This window comes from Bemisia tabaci, chromosome 5 (genome assembly GCF_918797505.1).
Source record: "Bemisia tabaci chromosome 5, PGI_BMITA_v3".
NCBI lineage: Eukaryota > Metazoa > Arthropoda > Insecta > Hemiptera > Aleyrodidae > Bemisia > Bemisia tabaci.
The window spans coordinates 50,964,557-50,989,682 of NC_092797.1; the positions used below are offsets into that span (position 1 = coordinate 50,964,557).

The window sequence follows — 25,126 nt, forward strand, 5'->3', positions numbered from 1 at the left end:
CTTTGGCACTGTCACTTCTCTCCTCTTACATCCGGCAAACGCCACTCCAGCGGGGGACCCCCCCCCCCCCCCCACCACACCGCTCCCACACTTGGAATTTGTTTAATTTGTTACTTCCATCATTTTATTTTGAGATTGCACTAATGCATTGATGGTGGAAAGTAAAGAGGCGATTTGCTCTGCTTGGGCAGTTACAAGACGCTCTAGAGTGTTGAGGTGTTTATCAATCGCTTGATAAAATGAATTAGCGTTGTTACTATTCGTATTTTTTTAATTGGACTGAGTGTTGCCTCTGAGGACATTAGCGTTGCTATTTGGGAGATTACTTGATTGATGAGTAGGATTTGAGGGCGGAACTGCCTTGTGGTTAACAAACTTTGACAGTCTTTTCTTTTTAATGTCTTTGTAGACTCCACACCCCCTGTAATTACCTAAGTGCTGACCGCCACAAAGGGCGCATGTGGGAACAAGGGGTGTAAGGGTCAACAAAGACTCTTTTTTACGAGAGCATTCATCTGCAACGTGAAAATCGCCGCAGATGACGCCTCTCGGCTGTCTATAACAATAGTGTTTAGTATGCCCATAAGCCATACAATTTTGACACTGAGCAATTATTTTGCTTTTTTTCAGAAATTCAAATTTTACAATCAAATTATTAATCGAGTTAATCTTCTCAAGTTTTTTGGCGACTACAGGAGACGCCTCAACCTCTAGAGTAAACAGTGGCATTGGAGCCTTGGTGATAAAATACCTTATCTGTGTAATCAGAGATTACCGACAGGCCTTAAGAGACAAGTGATAACTTAATGTCATCTACTGAGTAATCAGAGGGAAGTCCTCTTATCATACGTTTAATGGTTTTACATTCCTTAAACTGAAAAGTATGAAAGCTAATTTTTTGAGTTTTAAGGTGGTTAAAAAGAGTATTATACTCTTCACGAGTTTTAACTAAGACCTTAACTTGAGATTTATTAACAATTTGTAGTTTAGAGTCCTTAACTAAGGGATCTAATACGACTCTTTTGAATATGAGTGGTTTTCCCACACCAGAGACAAAAAGAGGGGGAGGGAGGGGCTTGGCTACTGGTTTATCCGGTTTTTTGATTTCTAAAACATTGAAATAATTATTAACTATTGCTAGAACTAGGTATTTGTACATTAGAAGACTGGGAAAAAATAGCTTTTCCCTTTTTTCCCTCATTGGTTTTGGTTTTAGAGTTCACATTGGGAGTTTTTTTATGCTCAGAAGAGCCATTGTCAGGTGAACTAGGGTCTCTTTTTCTTTTATTAAGAACAACTGTCCATTCACTATCTTTGACTGGTATCAGTGGTATCACATTTGAATCCTTTGTCAATATCTGATGTGCGGGAACTGAAGAGAAAACAAATCTCTTAAAAGAGAGAATCTTTATGTTTGTTTTTACAACCAAATTCTGCAAAGATCGCTACACTAAAAATTTTATTTTTGTCAACCAAGGTTCCTTTTCCTGTTGCGCTTTAGTTGGTGCAAAAAAGTGAGTAAAATGAATTAAGGAAAATCGAGTAAAAAAGAGACAATTTAATAGAAATAAAATTGTGAAAAATACAATTTTTAAAATAATTTTAAAAATAAAACAACAACTAGTAAGTTTTTAACTATCACAATCAAGTTTACAAGAACGGCCATGTAGATTAGTTAAATGCACCAAAATTATAAATTCTTTGATTGCTCCTTGGTTTTCGTCACAAGCGCAAAAAATTTAAACTTAAAGATCAGCTTTTAAAGTACATAAAATTAAAAAAAAAGAAATTTAACTTTCTTTCCCTCCAAAATCAAATTGACAGGTGTTCATTCCATGAATTTACATGAAAACAGATTTGTCTGATTTTGATTACTTTATGACAGGCTGCAAAGTTTTAATTATTCAAGAAAATTAATCATTCCTTAATGAGGGTGATCAGTAGACAGTTAGTGTCAATGGCTAAACGTAACAGATTTGTGCTCGAATTGAAATGTTTAAGAATCTCTGATTTTGTTCAATTTTCTTCAAGGGAAATTAATTGAAATGATCCCTTGTAAGTTAGTGTGATTTATTTAAAATGCGCAAAGAAAATTTCAAAAGAAACTGTTGTTCAGATTCCCTTCAATGAAATAAAACATGAGCAGACTTACATTGCAATTTGAGTGATGCATTTTTCAACTTTAGCCCTTTGATATACCAGATTCACCGGTTCAAGTCTTCAACTGCCATTCAGCCGAATAACTTGTTAGAGTCAGGCCAAATGCTCTTTCAACTTTTAGGGCCAGGCTTTAGATTTCTCATCTTTCATCCTACATCCAAAAGTTGAAAAACTAAGTCAGTATGAGCTCTAACCTTTCCTCTTACCTCTTAGGCTACTCGGGACCTTTTTTAATTTGTGATGTGATCCAGAGAGGTACAACCTAGTAAGTATAGGCAAGTTTGAACATTAAAGCTTCCGCAAGTCTGTATAAAAAATCTTAAAAGTATTATTAGTAAATAAACAAGTAGTAGACTAGATTTTTTGAGCACTTATGAAATAACCCTTGCTACATAGCACACCGCGACATTTTACATGAATCTGATACCTAACTACCCAACTTAATGAAGCACGGCATTCAATCCCGGTCGATTTGAAAAGCTGGGAAAATAATTCGTCCGTGAGAATATCTGAAAAGAAAAGAAAAAAAATCATTTTAAATACTTTTCATTTGTTGCAATTGAAGAAGCGACTTTTTAAAAATTCTTGACAATAGGTGGATGAATGAAAAACATTTTTTCCTCTTAAACATGTAATTGCAAGATCTTCTCACTCACCGTCTTTTCACAGATTGATGAAATGATGATGTCCTTGTATTTATTCATATGAATGAGTAAAAACTAAACAAGTGAAAACAAAATTTCATGATCATTTAAGTATTATTTCAACCTCCAATAGAGGCAGAGTGCAACATGATTTTTGGGTGCGACTAGGTCGTGCCTTGAAAAAAAATTAAAATTCAGCGATGCAAGCAGGACAGCAAATACTATCGGTGAGATGCATGTGGCGTAGCAAATTTTAAAGATGCTCCTAAACAATGATGAAAGAGGATTTTTACATGGTTATGGAAGTATTTAAAAATCCATCTCTTCGACTTCTAATTTTTTCTCCAACTCAACCTGGAGATCCATGTTTTTAAGTGCTTATCATTTCATGATGGATTAGATTCGGGACGTAAAATGAAATGAGGACACACCAAAAATATTAACATATATGTATTGGGGCTGAATGAAAAGTAATGCACACTCGTAAATAATTCAGAATCGGTGCATGAAAACCACCCGGCTGGAAGTGAGGGCAATTACATATGCATCTTTAAAATAATTATTAGATTAGGACAAATTATCTGATTTATCTCATGTACGTATCTAAGGGTGTGCATTACTTTTCGTTCAGCATTTGTAATTTTGTAATCTTACCCAAAGGATCATTGTGAGTCAAAAGTTGAATATCATGCTGTTTGGTAAATTCCTGCAGCTGGGGAGGGACCACACAGCAGGCAGATAAATTGATTTGTACTATACTTGGTTTGATCTAGAATGGAAAAACTTTTTGTTGTTAGGAAAAAATTTGAAGTAATTTCATTAATACTCTATAAGTAGCTGCTTTTTACCTGAACAAGGATACAAGAAGGCTTTTAAATTTCAAATTATACCAAGGTTTGGAATTTTTTAACCTCCTTGAAATTTGTGTTTAAAATTTCATCTATTTAAAGTAATCGCAATAACTGCAAGCTGTCTTCATCTAGTTAGATTTTTTAAAATTTACAAGACGCCACAATCGGTATTAACTATAGATATAAAAAGGGATCTATTCCTACTATAGGTACTGCTAAATTTCGGACTTTCGATCTCATTTCTTGAATATATTTTTGTGATTAAATTTTTCTATTTTTGGAGGATCTTATTCTATAAGACATTGAGATATCTAGGTAAATGGTGGCTTCGTCTCTTTGGATGAAAGTTTAAGCATTTTGCTTGGACATGAAAGATAGCAGTGTATTATTATTACCGCCACATTGTTGTAGAAAGTGATGAAATCTTCAGTGTCAAGGTCGCACAGCCCAATCCTAAGAATTTTCCCATTCTGAACGTATTCCTCAGATATTTTCCATAGAGCCTCCAGATTTAAGAGGAAATTTTTAGGACCATTCCTATCATTATATGCGATCACCAGGGAGTCGACTGTTTGACTTCCAAGGGCACCTAAGGCTGAAAGAAAGAGAAAGCAGGGTTGTGACTAATTTGTAGGAAAAATTATTGTGCAATTAGGTACAAACTTTGCATTAAAGATGAAAAATTAAAAATCGGGTGTTTTCCTTTTTTTTTTTTTTCTTTTTTTTTTTTTTTTTTTTTTTTTCTTGCAAGATGAGAGTTGTTTCTTGACCTTTGTGCCAAATAATAGTAACAGTGATAAAAGATGGTAATCTAACAGTGACAGGTGTTTTCTGAAGAAACCTCATAGATAATTACACTGAACGAAAAAGAAAAAAGTACAAAACTCTAGCAAAGGTCCACTGGATTTTTCTTCTGTGTGAAAGTCATATAATGATGACTGCAAGACATTTTAGATTAAATTTCATTTCCATAAGCTTCTGTAGCCTAATTGCTAAGTTCTCTAGTTTTGCGGGTTGATTGTACAATCTCGTACCACTTTGAAGAGCTTCATGTATTGCTTCAGGTTTAAAGGAAGGGAGGAATAGTTTCAGACTTGTCTTCAAGTCCTTTCGTTCTTCAGGATCATCAACGCCATCCAAGGGACTTCCACCATCCACTTGTATTACATTTTCTGTGGTTTTCCGAGTCTCTGGTTTTGAAATAACTAGATTTAAGCTTTCTAGCAACTGAAACAGATAAAAAATATGAATTCACAACCAAGCTTATTGTTGATCATGATAGAAAAACAGAGAGCGCCTGCAACTTGATTTCTTAGATTTGTATTTATTTTTTTACTTGGAAAGGTTTTAAACTAAGAGTCAAAGAAGAGATACTAACTTATCATGGTCAGTGCCTTACAAATAGAATAGGAAAATCATCTTTATGCAGGCATGAGTCCTAGCATTAATAGCAGCTTCACTTGGGAAGAATTCTGTTTTTCTGTAGTGCTAGGGAGAGGTTTTGTTCCCTGGGATTTTTTGGTACTTATAAACAAGGGTGCAGAAATATTCTCAACTAAATTCTCTCAACTTTACAGGGATCTTTGCCATGAGATAACACAGTGTCACTGTCTCAAAATTAACATAAAAATTCAAAAACTTTTATAAAAATTTGAAAAATTCCTAAAAATTTTGAGATAATTTTTAAACTTCCGATGAAAGTTCTGAATACACCAATAGGTTTCTGAGAGAAAGAAATTTCTGCTGCTGCTGTCTGAATTTTACCTGGAATTTGAATCAAGCAACTGACATTTTTCTCGCCTGTTTTTTTTTAATCTGTAAGAAAGACATCTTACTGCAGGCTGTGCAAGTAGGGCTTGATTGCTCCAGCATGATATCTTTAAAACTCTGAAGCTTTGAGGCTAATCATTTTTAATTATATGTATTTGTTCATTAATTTTATTTAAATTTTAAAATCTTGCACAGCTTTAAGTATTATTTTTAATTTTCAGAAAGTTTTCCATGTTCCAGTTGTTATTCTTGTATTGATGGAAGTAACGCATTTGTTCGTACTCTTAATAGTATAAAGTTAATTTTTGTAGAGACAAAATTCACAGATTTCCTTTGTGAATCTTAGAAATACATTCCACTACAGTTTGTCTCCTCTGAGCGCTTACATAAGGGACCTCTTCAATTCTTAAATTCAGTTGTCCCCTTAGAATGAAGCAGGATCTTTTGAAATGAAATTCCTGTTAAAGAGGATGAAAATTTCAAGTTTCATGTTGTCCTTTAAGCAAAATATTATTTTTATTTTGAACTGCTTTCATTTTGAAGCTATTAACAGGGTATTTCTTCGTGGCCAACTTCAGTATAATTCCTCAAAAGAATTGTTCACTTTCCCAGATCATTAAGTAATCGACTAAATGTTTGAAAGAAGGATGTCAGGACTTAAAAAATAAGTTTTTTCAACACAGAAATGTTTAATTATGCTCAAAGAGGGGGAGAAGGGCTTTTCTTAAAATTGTGGCCAGTGGGCCTGGTATTCCTAATTCCAGTCAAGAGTAGGATTTGCTTATCTCCAAAATGTAGTGGTTGTTAAGAAGGCCGATTAAGTTTGATGAAATTTAACTTGCAGCGTATCGTGACAACTGTTAACAAACTTCCTTGAAATTGGCTCGAGTTTTAAGGAAAATCGATGACTCGTGAATTATGCTCTGAACTTGTTAACATGCGTGGAAGGAGTTTAATCTAAGCTGCCCATGACACATGACTAAATAAATCATGATGATCTCATTATGGAAACTATGTATCCTTGGTAAACACAAAATGTAAACTAACCTCATCTTTTGGTGTTTGTCCTGCACGAATTTTCAAAGTGTTAAAATTTAGCAAATTTCCCGTATGAATCGCAATTCGGTCCGGCGAGTTTTGGTGTTTCCCAGACATTTTCGTTAACTTTTCCAAGATTAAATTCGCGCGATAATTTACCCGTGTTTCCCAGAGCGATTCACACGAACTGTACTTCAGTTCCGAGTGCTCTTATCAGTGAATCGTGAATTTATCAATTTATCAACAAACGTCACCCCGCGCCACGCCTCCCTCGTGCGATTCCGACCGGAGAATGCCGAAGATTGCCGAAGACTCGTGATTACGCAATGTTTGTTTTTCTAGTTTTGAGGTTAGGTAAAGATATCGTGTTGATCGTGGCTGCAATCTGTCCTGCGGCGCCCTTCGCTAACGATCTTTCCGTTGGTCTTGAATTTACATTAATGAATATTAAATTGAATTTTTGACTGCTTTTAGCTTCGCACGCCACGTCGCGCAGTGACTTTTCCTTTTAGATACATTGACACTGCACCATTCATTCTATTGTGTTTTAATTGTGGGCAATGCCTTTAGTGGATGATCTCATGGCTATCGACTGGATCAGCTTTGCCTATGCAGCCACCGTTGCTGGAGGTGGTATCATGGGATATGTGAAAGCAAGTAAGTTTTTCTGAACTCTGGTACATTCAACAATTCAATCAGTAATACCTTTGAAGCATGGAGGCCTTGGCGAAAATCAGAAATTCCGTGACATTCCGGAACACGGGAAAGTATCCTATAATGTCGGTGATAGTGCTCTGTAAGCTGTATCTCAACCTGACCGTTTTAAAATTCACGCATTTTAGAAAACATAAATTTTACGGTTAAAGAGATACCTGTGCGACCTATTATCTGAAATTCTTATTCAACATTTTCTGAAAGCGCTGAATAGTAAGAAAGTATTATTTGAAAACGATAGGAAGATATGCAATGTTGTTTTTCGAGGTACCCATGCATCTTTGAACTTTCATCAGCTTCACAATGATAATTTAGAACGAGTTCACTTGGAGAGAACCAACCCAAATTTTGCAAATTAAGTTGAATTTTTTAAGTTCGGCCAGCAGGATTTTTTTCTGCAAAAAATCCTTGAAAGGCTCAAATTGACTTTTTATTTTGAGTCCTTTGACACATCTAACATTTTTCTCGGTCTCAATTTGACGTTTGTCCTTTTCTTCACGCTGAACTTCAATTATCATATCAAATTTAGAGCGAGTATTATTTATATCGAATCCTCTCTTTCCAATTTTCTCCTTACAGACAGTATACCATCGCTTAGTGCTGGACTGTTGTTTGGAGGCGTATTATTTGCTGGAGCAGTTCTGACATCAAGAAATCCCAATAACTATTGGCCCATTCTTGGAACCAGTGCCGTTCTAGGTGGCGTTATGGGCTACCGTTGGGTCAGTGGAGGAAAATTCATGCCGGCTGGATTAGTTTGTGTTCTCAGGTATTGCTTCTGAACATTTTTAAAAACATTTATTCGCTAAACGTAAATAATACTCAGATAGTTACCCTAAGACCTTGTATTAAATGAAATCTGATATTGTAGGAGCCACTTGGTGGAGGAACCTAGGGTTTTAAGTAGGAACATCCTTACTCATGGACACAAGAACTCTCTAAGGAATGGTTATTTGCTTTTCTTTAGAAGTTAGATAAAAATGTCCTCAAACTTAACAAACATTACCAGAGCAGAGTCATCGTATGTTGAGACAAATGTCAATCTCTGATTATCTCTGAATCAGCACCACTCAACAGGTTAATGCATGCAGTCAGATGACACCACTGATAAGTGGTGACTTAAACAATACTTGACTTTTGTCTCAACATACGATGACTTCGCTCTAGTACCTCTAAGAACAATGGAAAACGATAATTTCTGTTCCCATTTTTGGCTCTCACCATTGATCTCTAGACAAGCCTAATTTCTAAAAGTTATCCAAATTCATTTTTTGTTTGTTCTCAAAGATTCATAAAGTTGTTTGATACTGGAGAGCTAAGTTTTGCAAAGAGCAAGTATGTATACAACATAAATCAGGATTACTCTCATCAATTTCAAAGATGTTATGTTTGGTAATTCATCTCTCAATATCAAAACCTGCTTTTTATGACCATTTATGCATCAGCCACGGTGAAGACAGAACTCTGTTATAGGAGCAGACAAGCTCCAATGTTACTCTGAATCAGATGAAAAGATGAAATTGGAATTGTTTTAAACTTTTTGAAATGAATCAGGTCCTTCAAACCCCCAGAATCTATAAAACAATTTAGCATCTGAACATATGTTTCACTACAAAATTTCATGCAGAACAGAGTGGATACTCTTTCTCAAAATTACCTAATTCAATCCATCAGAAAGGAATCAGCAGTCTCCCTCTTGTTACAAAACTGAAGTCCTCTACACCTACATCAATACTCACTTAGGACTTTATTTTGGATTTTTAAATATTTGTAATTTGTGGGTGAAATTTTCATGAGGAAACGTGTCATATCATGCTTTACTTATCTCATCTAGGCGACCATTGCACTGCCATTGTGGCTTCATTGACCTAAAATTCAGCCTGATATGTTCGGAAAGGCTGCAAAATTTCAGTTTAAGAAAAAAGCCCTTTTAAGTGCTTGTCATTGGCTGGAAAAGTGTGAAACCATTTCCTGTGTCCGTCAGTTATTTATACCAGGGAGTCAAGAGGATGGCCTGTAGGCCCAAAAGAAAAAGGGGAAAATGGACAGAAGTTCACTGTGGGAGCAAAAAGTTGGATACTTGGACAAGAGAAAGTTCATCAGTTCTGCAGTTGGTCAGTGGTCACAATAGGCAGTGAGCAATCAGTTTGGTCTAGGGGCCAAAAAACAAACTGCAAATGATGAAAGCTCTGTCTTGCTTAAGTACCCAATTTCTTGCTCAAACGGCAGAGCTCTGTTTCAGTTTTTTACTGCTTCAATCGGAGCTTTGACCCTCTTAACACTGTGATTTATTACTAAAAAGTCCTTTCACTTGCATAATGAATTACTCTTTTGTCTCGCTGAAAACAAATTATGAAGTAGTATCAAAATATTGCTTTGTAGCCTTCCCCTCAAGAGCTCCTTATGGTCTATTGAGATTGATGTTGCATCGTGATAGATGAAGATAATGTCAAGTAATCACAAATTTTATAAGCTACAATACTTTTCTCCACAGAGACTGAACATTGTTAAATGAAAGGAATCCATGTATTTCACATTAAGGGGAGTATACAAGTAATTGGTTCGCAGGATTCTCCACAAGAAATAATGCAAGTCAACATGAACTTGGTCCCTCTCTAGGATTTAACTTAGCTATGTAATGGAATAACTAAGAGGTTCTAACTAATGAAGCGCTTTAGACAAATCATTTTTTTAGATTATTTTTTTTTTTTTTTTTTTTTTTTGGTACCAAGTTTGGGAAAATTAACTTTAAAATTATTTTAGCAGAAATTCTTGTAAAAAATTGTTTTATTGAAATTAAATCCGAAATTCTGACAACAGCTTTCATCAGACATACCTTATGTTTCTGAATAAAATTGATTCTCTTTCAGTAATCAACGTTCACCTGATAGTTTAGGTATTGTAAAAGCTACCTATCTGGAATGCTCTAACCCTTAGGATTATCCATTCATATGGTTAATTTTTGTTTTTGTTTTCAGTGTGGCCATGGTTTTGAGGTTCGGTGCTCGGGCAGCTGGACTTACGGATGTCCAGAAAGTTCGAGAGTAGAATGCACCCACTTTTCAGTAGTTTTTCACTCCTTCATTCTCTGTCAACTCAGGAAGTTTTTCAGCACATTGATGTGTCACTTGTAATCTTCACACTATGTATCCGCAAGTCTACGCTCAAATCCTTAAAGATCTCCTTTTGACTCTTCGCTCAAACGGTTGATGTCATTCCAAATCTCTGAACTGGTGAAGCAGTTCAGTCCCTGCGTCGCAAGACTGATATGTGCAATTAGAAGTAAATGCAGAAGTCTGTCAATTCTTGCCCTATCAAAGTGATTTTTTTTATTGGTGCATTTTATTTTCGCAAGGAATTGTTTGCCTAACCGCTGTTCTGTACCCTACAAACCTGTTTGAATTTTTGAATGTCCATGACCCAGTTTCCCACCTGTAGATTCTGTTTTTATTGTTTTTTTTTTTTTTTTTTTGTGATTTCTGTGTGGCGTCCTCAAGACAGACTTGTTTTTTATGAGTGTTTCAAAGGAACAAGGTTTTACTGAGTTTTTCTTTTTCACTGGTAAACATATTTTCTGCACCACTTATACTCTTCTAAGACTGTCCTTTAAAGTGCAACATGATTTTTTTTTAATTTTCTACACTTAATACAACTTATATTCTTTGGAACCAGTGTTATTCTTTTCATAATTTAAATTTCTCTCTCCTTCCTCAGAATCTTTATTATGCAGAAAGAAGCTGCAGGCTGATCGTTGAAATTGATAGGCAAAACTATAGACAAAGAAGACATCGGGAGTATGGGGAGACCCCATTGGTCGAAATGGGTAATTCTTATAGACTAAGGGGGCAAATGATGGACTAACAATAGGGTCTTTAGTGGGTTGCTGGTAGTTAGTCTATTACCTACCTTCTATGTCCATTGCAACTACCCACCAATAGGATCCCTCCACGTCCCTTTTGCCTTCTTTGTCATAGCTTTGTCTAATCAATTTCAACAATCAGTCCGCTGATCCCTTCTACTCGACTTGCTCTGAACAATTAGGCTTTGAAAGGTGACTACATCATGCTTTTCAGCACAAAAAATGTTGAAGTGTAAATTAAATCAGAAATTGTCAATTGAAACTAAAAAAAACGGATCTAAAACATAGTGATATCACACTATCACAAGAACAGTAGGAGGTAACTAAAACATGCATCAAAATCAGGTCAATAGTCAATGTGTTTTAAAGGCCTTTCAACTCTTACTCCATCCATCAAATATTTGAATTGTACTAAAAATTAGTTTCAGTAGTACATATTTGGTTACTTAGATGTATGCCCTCTCAAGCCAAAATTTTTAAACTGTTACCTACGTACTTAAAATGAGTTTTAAGACATGTGTTTTAAGTAACTGCTGTCCTCACGGGTTTATCCAAGAGACCAGATGTTTTTACATTTTGAGTCAATAAAAGGGAAGAAATGGTACTTAAATAAATAATGAAAAAACAAACAACAATATTTTTGTTTTCAATTTTTTTATTGTATTTTAGTATTTTTTTTCACTAATTTCTTATTTTTGTTTAAATTAACCTATTTTTTTCTCACTTGTTTTTACAAAAATTAATTACATCAATGTACAATCTATCACAGTAACTTAAAGTTAGCCTGTCGCATTTATAATACAACTCCATTGAGTCTTGAAATTTCTGAAGCACCTTTTATTTTCTTGTAAATCTAGGTATTTTCACAGTCATCGTTATTCGGTATAGTGTCAACCCAGACGCTGATTCTTTCATTAATCTATGCATTCAAACGGATTTTGTTTAGTTTTGGCTTTAATTTTGATCAGTGTTTTCACCCCTTGTGTTCTGCACATTGTCCGACTTTTTAAGACCACTTCATTTCTTTTACTGTTTTTTAGTATTACCTATACTGCTCATTAGGGATCAGTTTTTTTTTACTTTAACTATCCTGTGAATACAATTCTTGTTGTTTTGAAGTAAGCCTTGAACAAAGTGATTCAGACAAACTAATTTTTTTCTCGTTCTGTCGTAACTATTTCTTCCTATCATCCATTTTTTTTTAACTGTAAAGAAATGATACAAAGAAATTTTTATCTGAAGGATAAAAGGAAATTAAAATCAGTGGTTATAAAAGAGACCTAAATCAAAACCTTTCAATACGAAACGCATGATTAAAAAGTTTTTTAGGAGAGAAAACTTAATTTTCTTAAATATCTCTATGTTACTTTCAGTTTTGTTGCATAAATTCACGAAAGTGTGATGTGACTTATATGTGATGAAGAGGAGATCCCTATTGAAGAAAGGGGCCCATTACCTACATGAATTTTTAATAGAGAGAAAGAATACATTTTAAACTTTTAATCTTTCTTTAGTGATGATCGTCAGCATGAAAACGATGATAATGCTTTCGAATCGTTCCACCTGTTCAGAAATTTTGGAACCTTACTCAGTTTTTATCATAAACAAGTAGTTTTATCCTGCATGTTAGGGCACAATAATTCCCAAGTCACATTTGACCCGACAATGGAAATGAAAATAAAAAATACATATTTTTTTAAATATTAATTCATAGACAACAACGCTTACTATAAAGTGATGTTGTTTCAGTGATTATAATGGTAACATAAAATTAATGACAATTTGGCTGCTTGCAGCTTCTTGGTTCATTCCATTAACTGCTGAATAACCAAGATTCAATGGAATAGTTTTCTTCCTGTCCCTCTGAAGCTTTTTTCTCTTCTCCTTCTTCTTCTTCTTTTTTTGTATGTAATTTCATCGTTCAATTATTTATTCCATAAGTACGGTCATCTATAAGAATTTAATCTCAACCGAACTTTGTGCATAGTACTCGATTATACCAGACAAGTCGATTGGTCTATATCAGTTATGAAAATGTACATGAGTGTAATAATCGGCAGTTAACATTGGCAATGATTGTAGAATGGTCTTTCATAAAATTAAGTAGTTTATCTAAAACCATCATTTTTTTTAAGTATGTAGGATCAGGTACAATTATTATCTATACGGTAACAATTTTTCTCGTTTTGTCTCATATCCCTTGAATGAAGGCAATTTTCCTCTACTACTGATCGTGAGAGGCACCGCTCATAAGCACCGAGATACGCACCTAGTTTTTTTCTAGGGTGCCAGTATATAGACACTTACTTTGATGACACAACTCCATATCATTACTTGAACAGTTTGTCATGAACAGCTTTTGGCAACATATTAACGCAAACATTTGATGTTTATAAAACCAAGTAACAAAAATCTGTTCAGGATTGCCAGAAGCTGTTGAGCAATTTTCTCAATTTCTCAATCGACACATTATACCTACAGGTGTTACAGGAATTTTTTTTTTTTCACGAATGTATCGCAAGACTCCCTAAGATTTTGGTTTCCATCCCCATCTTAAGCTTATTTTCAAAAATAGCCTATTACTTTCGCTCTTACAAGCACGCTGTGTTCGTCACGTTTAAGACAAAGCTCGCTTTATCCATCAAACCCTGTGACTCCACCTTGAACAGCATCAATGTCAGATACCGGAAGCCTGTCCGCTACAAGTCTCAGTTTCCACTCGCCAGTACCTATCTTGGCAGGTTTTTGTCTTTGAGTCTTCCATCCACCAAAATCCCGTTTGTGTCATTAACTTTTCCCCTCTCGTAACTTTCAATGATGTAAAAACTGTCGAAAAGGTGGAGTCTCAAGTTCGATAAAACCTTTTAGTCCGTGGAAATGGACAATGATTGCGAGTAAATAGAACAGTAAAATTACAGCTCGAAGTAATTTTTTTTTTCTGGCCATGACTGATGTCAAATTTAAACTCGAGTCGATCCATGAATCGGGACTCTGCTAAAAAAAATTCTGATTCACCTCAAACGCAGGAAGATCGCATCTCACAATCAGTCAACTGTCCAGTTTTTGGGCTCTTATTGGTATCATCGGCGATGCCCGATTCTTTCATAATTTATTTCGCATAATCAGTAGCTAGCTTTTAATTTTTCTGTAATTCCTCCTACAACCAATCCACATCTACTTGCTGGAGCCTCCAATCTGTTTGCCAGGGCTTGGAGCTGTAACAATACTGATCTTCTTCTTCCAGGCATTGTGACGTCTTCAGTCATGGCATCACGAGTAAAAACATTTACTGTCGAACTGAATCCAAATTGACTAAGTCAGAACCTGGTTGGTTCATCAATTTAGCCTTAATGTTGGATCCTGTTCGATGTATTTGAACTGTGACGCAGACAAGAGTAGTCGACCCATTTATTCTCAAGGCAAGTGAAATGGTGGCACTAGCGCTTTTGCAAACGCAGTTGAACAAAATTGTGGCAAATGGAAGTTTTTGTTTTCGGGCATTGGCGCGATAGTGATGGGATGATGTAGCCATTGTTGCTGCAACATGATTTCAACGATGTTGCAGCCATGGTTGCTGCAACATTGTACGAATATCGATTTACTGAGTGGGTGCCAACGTTTCAATCGCCTTGATATTTTCTTGGTTTAGCCTTACAGAGGATCGACGGTTGAAATCGGCTACCAGGCAAGGTATGCATTTAATTACTGGGCACTTCATACGAATCCTCTTCAAAATGTTACGTAGAACGCAGTTCACGCAACGGGAAGTTTGAAACTCAGAAGCCACTGGTTTTAACATGTATTTATGACACCGCGGATAAAATTAACTAAAATTTACACAGATGACATAATTTGTACTTTTAAAATTTGATTCGTGTTAATTATAAGGCATGTACACTCTTGTATCGCTTGTAGAAGCTGATTTTGTGATTTACTGTTCTGTGAATCATTTTCTACGTATAATTCTGAAGTGATCACATGTAACTAAGCGCTTTAGTTCGCACCTCGTCTGCTGCCCCATTTAATCGACAGGTTGTCGAATAATGTCGATAGACAAGTAACATTACAAGATGAGGTTTTTGTCTTTCGACTAAAAACCACGCGGTTTTAATTATCAAGCGCAACTCTTTGCATTGGTTTTCCCTCGATTTAAATGCGTGTAAAGCAATCGATCCTAAGTGAGGGAAGCTGCCTCCCCTAGAATCGATATTTTTAACGGAGTTAAATGGAAGGAGAAGAGTGTCGCAAGAATCGCCATCGATGAAGCCTTGTGCTCGGCTATCCTGCGCCTTCGGATCGAAGGCTACCGCCGCCGCCCGGGCGTGTATGCCCGGTTGCATACGTACTTGACGGCGGCGCAGCAGTTCTGTTTGATGTAGTCGTAGGCGCAGTAGTGGAAGCCGTTCTTCACCAGGAAGTCGTAGCAAGAGAGTGATCCCGGTATCACAGCCCGATCCACGCACTCAGTGTCGCCGTCTCCTGCGATCGGGGAAAACAAACAAACAAAATTTCAGAATTTTTTCAGGGCTAGCAAAGAAACCACCTAATATCCCAAGTGGCATTTCTAAAGGAAAAATCGCGATATTTTGAAATCTAGTTGTGATTTTTTCAAGGTTTTTTCATGATGAAATCGCTAGGATCATGAACATGTGAGCGATCATCCTCAATCTTGTCGCAATTTTACCTCTGTATAATCGCGTTCGACGAAATCGAAATTCTCACTCAATTTAGCACGATTTTTTGTCCGATAATATTGCGATAAATTGACGTTGATAAAATCGCAAATTCAAAATCCAATAAAATCGCAATTTTATTGCAAATATGTATGCAATAAAATCGCAATTTACTGCAATTCCTCATTTAATAATTACAATAAATCGACGTCGACTGCCGTAGAGAACTCTCCTGCGGGCCGGTTCTTGAATTTGATAGACAAAGCGATAGGCAAAGAAGGCGACGGAAAAATGGAGCGATCCTATTGGTTGAATCGGTTGGTTCCTATAGACTTAGTGGGAAAATGATGGATTAACTACAAGGTTCCTCATAAGTAGCCGTAAGTTAGTCTATCGCTTACCCCCTTTGTCCATTGCAACCGCCTGCTCCCACCAATAAGATCGCTGCATTCTCCCTTTACTTTCCTTGGCTGTAGCTCTGTCTTCCGATTTCAATAATCAGCCTACCGTGTAAAACTAAAAACTTAGTTGGACGTATTTCTACCAAACAGACCTATGTGGAGGTGAGAAATGTGGGGTGTGCTCGTTAGTTCTCTTTGCGTAAGAGTGAATGGGAATAATTGTGCGCCAGTGACGTCAGCGGCAATGATAGTGCGCACTCGAACGTGAGGGAGCTCGTCGTCGTGGTCATTAACTCATGAGCCCTGTCCACAAGGCTCTCTTCCCATGCCCGCGGCTCATGAGTTCCGCATTCAGTTGCACATAGGTCTCTTTGATAGAATGTAAAATCCCGCTTTTCCAATTCTTCAAAAGGAATCACGCCCTCTTTTACATTGTTTCTTATGCAGCTTCCACGAGCACACCCCATATTTCTCACCTCCACATAGGTCTGTTTCGTAGAAATACGTCCAGTTGCGAACGCTCCAGTTCAAGTCTTTCTCTAAACGCATGCATGTGTGCAGGTCACTCCTCAATGCTCGGGCGTCAATAACTAAATTTTAAGTTTTTGTGAACTGTGGTTATCTCTGTCCAGTCGCGTGGCGTGCTTTGCGATATATCGATTGATTTGCAATCTAAACCCATGGGAAAGTACCGATAGACAGGGTGTTCGCAACGAACACCATGAGAATCGATTCTTTCCCATAGCTTCAAATAGGGAATTATCGATAATCGATCATTCACGCCTCGTCACTGGCTCCCGATATACAGGGTGTTCGTAACGAACACCATGAGAGTCGATTCTTTCCCATAGCTTCAAATAGGGAATTATCGATAATCGATCATTCACGCCTCGTCACTGGCTCCCGATATACAGGGTGTTCGCAACGAACACCATGAGAGTCGATTCTTTCCCATAGCTTCAAATAGGGAATTATCGATAATCGATCATTCACGCCTCGTCACTGGCTCTTGTCATTTCTCTCGTGCACGGTCACGGTTTCCCAAATAAATTATTTAATTACGAATCTACTTATAAATTCTAGGATATTAGTGCAAGCATACAAGTTTGCCAACCTTGAAATGTTGCTTTTTTTGTCCAAACATGCACATGCAGCAATAAAAGTTATTTCCGGTACCGGGAATCGAACCCGAGCCTCCTGGGTGAGAGCCAGGTATCCTAGCCACTAGACCATACCGGATGATTGAACGCGTAGGCCGAATTGTGTCAGGTTTACTTGGAGCCGAAACCAAACGGTTGCACTTTCACAAAAAACTTATTTTTTCTCTCTCTTTCCAGCTCCAACATCAGGGAAAACAACTGGGATTTCAAAGGAGCCCCCACGTGCCCCGCAACTTTTCAATTTCAGCCGAGGTAGTGGCGGGAAATTCGAATTTTTTAAAGTACCATCCCCCCCTTTTTTTACATTATGTTCTAAAAAGCTGATGGAATAGAAAATTTTGGACGCAATTCGCCAGTCTCCAGCTATTTGACTGTCGCAACAACATAGGAAATGTAACTTTATTCAATCGCTATCTTGATTGGCCCAGTCAGGAGTCTCACCTTTATTTTACAGAATTTCGATCTTAAGTTTTTTACTGCAAATGAAAGCATGCATCGCAAGCATCCATTCATTTTCCAGACCACCCCATAGTTATTTATGTACAGAAAGTAATATAAAATTGTCAGTTGTAAAACATGCATTTATTCGATTCCATTTACCTACCGCACGCGTATCCAGTCAGCATTCAGTTCTATAAATAAAACCCATATTGACGTTCTAGTCGGGTCGACCTTAATAAGCGTGGTTAAGTTACTCTCCAGCGGTAGACTAAAGTTCTTTTTACAATTTTAAAAAAAAATTCCTCTTTTGTCAGCATCAGCTCCGGATTTGGCATTTTTTTCGTCTCGCATCTTTTTCTCAAATTTTTTCTTCTCCGACAATCATCAGACGTGTTTTTCATTACGACAGCAATTATACTTCAAAACGAATAAAACGAATAAAGTCTAACGGTTAAGAAGCTAAATCTAAAACATTTGTTTAAGCCACCGTTGCACGCGCAAAGCAAAACATAATCAAAGCCTGGAGCACAATTAATCAGAAACTAATCACTACTTTTGAGGCGCAAAGAACAAGACAGCACGCACCCATGCATAATTGGACTACTTTTTGCAATTAGAGACTACAATTTCTGGCTCAATTTAGAAACAGTGTGTGTACTTTTGGTTTCCCTAAGCCCATAAGTGTTTTTATCGATGAGCTAGAAATTGTAGTTCCTGATTGCAAAATGTAGTCCAATTGGATGTTATTCAACAGAACGAATCCATCTACAAAGTAGTTCGTAAAAAACACGTATCAACTAAATATTCCAAGCGACTACATACACGTCGATTTTAAAACTGTTTTCGTACGGTATTACTTAGTCAAAGCAGTTTTAAAAAACACGCATCAAGTAAAACATTGCACTAAAACTGTACGTTGTTTTTGAACCTTGTCCTTGTAGATAAATTTTTTCTGGTGAGTGACGTATAATCTGACGTCATTGAGTTAAAGGGGTTAATGTACAACGGAGGTTTTAAAGAAAAAACGTGTATCTACTATACATAACTATTATAGACCTACGTTATTTGAAGGGACCAGAGCAAGAGAGGCTAACTGCATCGCAACGCTGCGAAGTTTCTTTGGATAATGCGTTCATTGATGGCTAAATACGGAAAATGCGTTTCTCTATTTATGCAATTTTTCAAAATTCCTGTTGAAGTTTCATTTTTATAATAAAAGTAAATTAACCATAACATCGGATTGAAATTTCCTGCGGATATTTTTAAATGAGTGAAAATTTACTAAAAATTTCAATAAAATCTGATTATCAGTTTCGTTAAATGAATTCAAAATTGAACATTTGGAGACTTGCAATATTGAAGTCAGAGATACGTGTTTTCGACTTAAGCCATAGGTATTGACCGATGAAAGTTTTCAAATTTAACTTTAAAATTTTTGGTTATTGCCTTGTGATTTGACGGAAAATTCCTGGAATTTTTAATATTTTACACGAACCTGTCTTTGAAACAATGATCAATTTACTTTTTAAGAATGTATATAAATTATTTCGAAACGTATCAGTGCCATTAAGACACTCCAGCTCTGACCCTCAAACATTTTTAAAGTCACTGTGTGAGTAAAGACGAGAGTCGCAGTCAGTTTTTTCGTCAAAAATATTTTTTTGTAAGCACGTAAGTCTGTTAGGTCCGTTTCTTGGAGAAATTTGAATTAGTATACTTTTTACATATGTACACATACACACATGTGCATATAAAGATGGACATTTGGAAGGGTCCCTCCTTGAAAAATGTATCAATCGTTGTTTTTGTCTGGTTCGCCGTGGTTCGCATCATAGTGAAGTCATAATGTCATGAACAGTTGATTAATATCATAGCACGCAAAAAAATTTTTGATAGGATGCTGAAGAGAAGATAACCTGTCTTTCTGTGCGAAAGGGTTCTTTAAATCGTGGAACAGCCATGAAGGAACTCATAACCCTCTTGGTGGCACCGATCAACGCCCTATACCTCTAGAATGGTAAGACTTCTAAAAATCTGATCATATTCCATGTGTAATGTTGCCAAATCGTGCAATGATGGATACCATGCGTCACTGGAATATAGACTTTATCTAAACGTCGTTTCCTGGACAAATGAACGTAACTCCATTCCAAAGTTGCAATATTGACTCAAATAATTCAATTTTTCACAAAAAACACCAATGCGATTTTCCCTCAAAATTTTTCCGATTTTTGCATGAGATCCAAAGAACAATCAGTGGAATTTTCAGTCGAAAATACTTAAGATCTTGCAAAAATGCAGTGAAGAATTTGCACGAAAACATTTTATTGCTTCACCTGAGAGTTCTTGATGAGCTGAGTTCGTGGTATTCCTGGTAAAAATTGGCAGTAGAATCTGTGTTCCAAAATACCATAGACCTACAGCCGGCTGTAAGATTTCCAATAGCTTCTATAGACGGCTACACAATTTCTTATCGCCTTTTATAGCCGATGGCGATTAAGCAACAGCCAGACGATAAAGTGTATGCTAAACGTTACTAATTACGGATGCTAGGACTTAGTGAGTTTTTGGAATACTGCTTTCTTTTTGGGCCGTAGTATCTTGATTTATTTTGCGAGGAAAGCTCTGTACTTTTGATGGATGTCTGCCATTACTAGTATATTATAGCGCCTTCAGTTTCGTATGATACTGTGCAATACCTCTGGTGTGAAATAGTTGCTTCAAGCGCCGTGGCAGGCGGGCAGCCAGCGCGAAACACGCATTGGCATGGCGCCTACAAACCTAACAGGGATACTGCACGCGTTGTGCAATGCGTGAAGTATCCCAGTTAGGTTTGTAGGCGCCAGTTCGTCGCCGCTCCGCTTTGAGTTAGGCTCTAATATTTAATCTGGCGGAGTCAGCGTTAATCAACTCATGATTTTGAAATGTTTGCACATCCTGTGTGGATTATTCTCATTTTAATTGATGAAAAAAAAAAAAAAATGTATTAAAGGAAAATATAATGTGTGTTTTGTAAATATTAAAGTGGTTCCGTATCGAACTTAATGATTTCCAAATCACACGAATTTCTACACAGTTTCTTATAGCCTATTATAATCGATGGCGAAAAAACAACAGCCAGGCGATAATGTGTAAAGCCCGGCGATAGGAACTGTAGCCCGGCTGCATAATTTTTTATCGCTTCGTATAGCCCGGCCGTATGATTTTCTCCGCATTCTACAGCCAGCTATACGATTTTCTGTAGCCTCCTTTAGCCGGCCATAAGAATTCCTATGGTATTTTGAAACGCAGCTCTTGTCGCCAATTTTTACCAGGGATTTTTCATAATTTTTCCCGATGTGGCAAATTGTAGAGAACTAGATTTAAAAGTCTGAAAATTCCCGCCTTGTGACGTCATTAGGCGACATTTCCCATTTGAACACATGTATTTTAGTAGGTAGATCAAATCATTTTGTCATATCTCCTCCGAGTATTGTTAATTTTAAAAACCAAGGGCATTCTCATGTTCAGCTCACTTAGCAGTTCTCCTTGAACATGAAATCCGTCAAATTTTAGGCACCTGCATATCTTCCACCAACGAGGTGATATTTGGCAACATTGATATAGTTACGTTCTTTCGCGAGGGGAAAAACGTTACAACCACTCTAAACGTATAGCGCGCCGGTACTGATCCACCACGGTTCGCCTCAAAATGCAACAATTTCGTTCCAATCGACACGCTTCGTTTCGCAATCGTAACTTACCGACAGATTGGGCTGGGCTGTTCAGCGGGTATAATTTCTTGTTTAAAATGTCGTACGGACTAGGAGTGGCGTATTTTTTCGTGAAGTATTTATCGTAATATTTTGTGTCGTAGCTGGGGTTTTTCGTGACCGCGCCCTGGTAGTTAAAAACAGGGCGGGGGGTCGGGGTGAAAGGTTGAGGGTTGAGCGGGTTGACGGTCGTCAATTGACTGTAACTGTTTATCTTATTGTAATAACTTTGTGTCGACGGTGGACTCCAAATGTTGTTCCAAGAATATCTGCAAAATATTTTAAAACAAATTCAAGCTTTGAGTATACCTGTTACTTCTGCGTTCAGTCAAGCTAGCCCGTTTATGCAGGGTTGCCACAGTCAGGAAATACCGCGAAAAGTCAGGGCAAACCGGGAAATGTTAAGGAAACTAACGAAAATGTCAGGAATAATTTGTTAAATCACCTTTATTCGCTCTCTAGAGTGAGTTTGACGTTTCAAACAACAAATTTTGCCTGAAAACTATTTTCAACCATGTCTTCTTAACCGTCTGTCACATCTTCAATTGTCAGGGAAGTTCATTTTCCAAATTCTGTGGCAACCCTGGCGTTATATTTACAGAACTTACAAATGTTAGCATTTACAAATGGGTTGGTATGTACAGTGTTGGATGCGATCTGATCCAGGCGTGCAAAGAACTTCGCCCTTGACATGACTGCCTTACGGTGGCCTTCGCGATTTGCCTCATTTTTGACACTTAAGAACTCTAATTTGCCAGCGTCTATTATAAGGTTATGATTTTGCCTCACACCCTCAGGTTTGCGTCATGTCCTGAGAATCTATTTCGAGGCCCTTTTTTTCTGCACTCTAAGATCCGATCTGCGAAGAAGGTATAAAAGCCGTATTCATAGTTAAATTCGTTTGGTTTAAATTCATAGTTAAATTCGTTCGGTTTAAATGCCCCCTCATGCCATAAAGAATCATAGAACCCGCCAGCTGCGGAGACCATTAAGCTTGAACAGGTCGAATATGAATATGGCACCTGAGATAATTTCCTGCGAATGGTCGGGAGGCAAGCTCTTGAAAATGTCCACTACCCTGCCAGCCCTGAAAATCCGTGTTCTACCCACACAATTCAGAGATGCCTTCATATAACGATGTTACCACGCAACACTTCGATGTTAAAATAGTCGCTCAAATCGTACAAAGGTGCTGTGCTCGCTAGTCTGAAAATGTACGCAAAGTACCCTTTTCGGGAACGCTCAGTAGTCGATCGGTCAATTGATAATTTGTAAAGAGGAGATTTTTCCCAATATCATTTGCAACTTGCCTAAGTGCGTCAGGTCTTCTGACTCAAAATTTTATCGGGTAAAACTTCATCATAACTCCAAAAGTATGTTCCGAATGAAAATTATTAATCCTTTTTTCTTCAAACTCGTAGTTTTTAATTTCAAAGTAGTTTTTAAGTTTTATGTTTTAAATTTTGTCTACGATTACCTTATGCGTCCAGCGTCACGGAGCGATATGAGTTCAGCGCCTTCTCACGGTTTGCGCAACTATTTCAACTCGAGAGTATTGCGTGGTATTATTGTCAAATGAAGGCGCTTTTAATTCGCTCGGCTGGTAGCCAGGAGGTGGGAATTTTCTAGCAGACAAGCTCTGAAGCACACAATTGGGCTGATTGAATCAGGATCAGCCTAACTACGCAGACGTTGCCTAATTTCTCGTTTTTCACTTCTTACCAGAAAACCAAACAAAATTCTGTTTTAACATTTTGTGAGTGTATTCCTAAAAGTCGATGAAAAATTCCAGGCGGTGTGTCGTTTAGTCTCCTGTCTCAAGTATGTAACATGCCAGGAAATTAGGCGGCGTAAAAACTGTGAGGCTGATTTTAGGGGCGCTTTTTAAAACTTGGTCACACTGTATTTTCTCCATCTAATCAAATTAAAACAATCGATTCTTGGTAAGGCAGCTTGCCTCACCTAAAATCGATATTTTTAATGGATTCAAATGGAGAAAAGCAGGGTTGCCAACTTGCAAATTCGCCACTGACCGTAATGCTGATTTTGGATGAATCCGATCAATTTTTACCAACTTTATCCCTCGGACAAATGAAAAAGTGGCCAATCCAAGCTTCTTCCTGTGAAAAGTGTGATGATGATGATGATCTGATTATTTTGGTGGGTGATAATGTTTGTACCTTGCTAATAACTTACTCCTAAGACTAAACTAGACTGCTTCTAAGATGTAAGCCAAGAAGAGGCAGTGCTGAATATGAAAAGCTCACTACATCTAAGCACAGAGCTCAGTCCATCCAAACATAAAGCTGTAAGCATGGTCATAGCCACTCTTTTCACGTCTCTTGGCTGTGACTGAGCCCTGCTAAAGCAGAAAAGTGATGAAGTCGTGATTGCTGTCAGCGGCGATTCTTGAGAGTTGGCAACGCTGTTTTTCCTCCATTTGAATATATGTAAAACAATCGATTCCTGGTTCGGCAGCGTGTCTCGCCTAAAATCGATATTTTCAATGGATTTAAATGGAGGAAAAACAGTGTTGCCAATTCGCCACTGATTGCTGACTATGGCGTGAATTCGAAGTTGCTAACTACCATCTACGACCTTTAACTACGGTTCAAGTGTTTTACGCTACATTTAAGGAAACGAAATTAATCTAAATTACTAATTACTGTCTAATTACAAAGGAGATGGAAAAAAAAGGGGAAAAACTTCTTTGATCCTAGAGTAAAGTCTATTTTTCGACTGAAAGATTCCACAGGAGATTGAGGGGCAAAAGTAACTTTTCATTAATACATTTTCCCCCAAAATTGGACGATCACGGGCTGACTATTGAAATTGATAGAAAAAGCGATGGACAACTGAGACGAAGGGAAAATAGAGCGATCCTAGTGGTTGAAAGGGGCTGTTGTCATAGGCAAGGATGGAAACCGGAAAATGATGGTCGAACTATGATGAGTTGCCGTTACTCACACTGTTATCTTCTTTGCCGAGTGGAATCACCCGCTTCCACCTATGGGATCGCAAAGTTTTCCATTTGTCTATCATTTCAATGATGCAGAAACTGTGGATTGGGGGTGGCCTACGAAAAAACGTAACACACAGGAGCGGTCGTTCGATAGGCGGGCGGGGAGTGGAACTGTCCAATTGCTATTCTCGACACAACCTTATTACTTGAGATCTCACAGGAATTTTTACAATAAATGATTCAGCGTTGAAATTTTCTATTGGTAGAAATCAAGTGGAAGTTTTATTCGAATCAGGTTGCAACTCATCCTTGCAATAAAATTGCGGAAATTGTGAAAACTATGAAATTTAGAGGGTAATTTTTGTCTTAAATTTACAGTATTTAGCGAGTAAGAGAAACATAGGGATAATCGGGTTTTCCTCAAGACCAAAGAGTTGCACATCTTAGCACAGAATGCAGTGGTTCCTTTTTGCAAAATGCAATCCAATTATGGCAACCCTGTTTGTCGATCGATTTCAATAAACAGCCGCAATGGACCACTAGACAAGGTACAAATTTCAGCATTCTGATACATGTTTTCTTTCAAAATTTCACGTAGAACACGATGCGACAACGAATTTACTGAAACTAACTCCTGACGAAGATATTAACGATTCATTGGTTCGCGAATTGAACACCCGCTCACGAAAACTCAAAGCTCT

At 37.3% G+C, this 25,126-nt stretch overlaps 4 protein-coding genes and 1 non-coding gene across 7 annotated transcripts in view; 2 read left to right on the plus strand and 3 right to left on the minus strand.

Annotated features, from left to right (window-relative positions):
• LOC109030819 (homologous-pairing protein 2 homolog) overlaps positions 1–25,126 on the plus strand; it is a 58,066-nt gene that overhangs the window by 1,064 nt on the left and 31,876 nt on the right. The window lies entirely within an intron of this gene.
• Positions 1,539–6,694, minus strand: Gclm (Glutamate-cysteine ligase modifier subunit). The gene is made up of 5 exons (XM_019041979.2): positions 6,473–6,694; positions 4,690–4,882; positions 4,051–4,250; positions 3,459–3,573; positions 1,539–2,669 (listed from the first exon to the last, which is right to left on the minus strand). The coding sequence occupies exons 1-5, from the start codon at positions 6,578–6,580 to the stop codon at positions 2,515–2,517; spliced, it is 771 nt and encodes a 256-aa protein (XP_018897524.2). The 5' UTR covers positions 6,581–6,694; the 3' UTR covers positions 1,539–2,514.
• On the plus strand, positions 6,831–10,845 carry LOC109030830 (transmembrane protein 14C). The gene is made up of 3 exons (XM_019042011.2): positions 6,831–7,120; positions 7,757–7,946; positions 10,156–10,845. Exons 1-3 carry the CDS (start codon positions 7,024–7,026, stop codon positions 10,223–10,225), a joined length of 357 nt encoding a protein of 118 aa, XP_018897556.1. The 5' UTR covers positions 6,831–7,023; the 3' UTR covers positions 10,226–10,845.
• Positions 10,617–25,126, minus strand: part of sona (sol narae) — a 172,296-nt gene continuing 157,786 nt past the window's right edge. For 2 of the 3 annotated variants that reach the window (XM_019041957.2, XM_019041946.2), the window contains exons 15-16: positions 21,455–21,732; positions 10,617–15,515 (exon numbers count right to left, since the gene is read on the minus strand). In XM_019041957.2, coding sequence (XP_018897502.2) covers positions 15,340–15,515; positions 21,455–21,732 — 454 coding nt within the window. In that variant the 3' untranslated portion in view covers positions 10,617–15,339. The remainder of the gene's footprint in view (positions 15,516–21,454; positions 21,733–25,126) is intronic. The other variant, XM_019041966.2, reaches the window with a different exon arrangement.
• On the minus strand, positions 17,278–17,349 carry TRNAE-CUC (transfer RNA glutamic acid (anticodon CUC)). Its single transcript has one exon. It is a non-coding gene; the product is annotated as a tRNA-Glu (tRNA).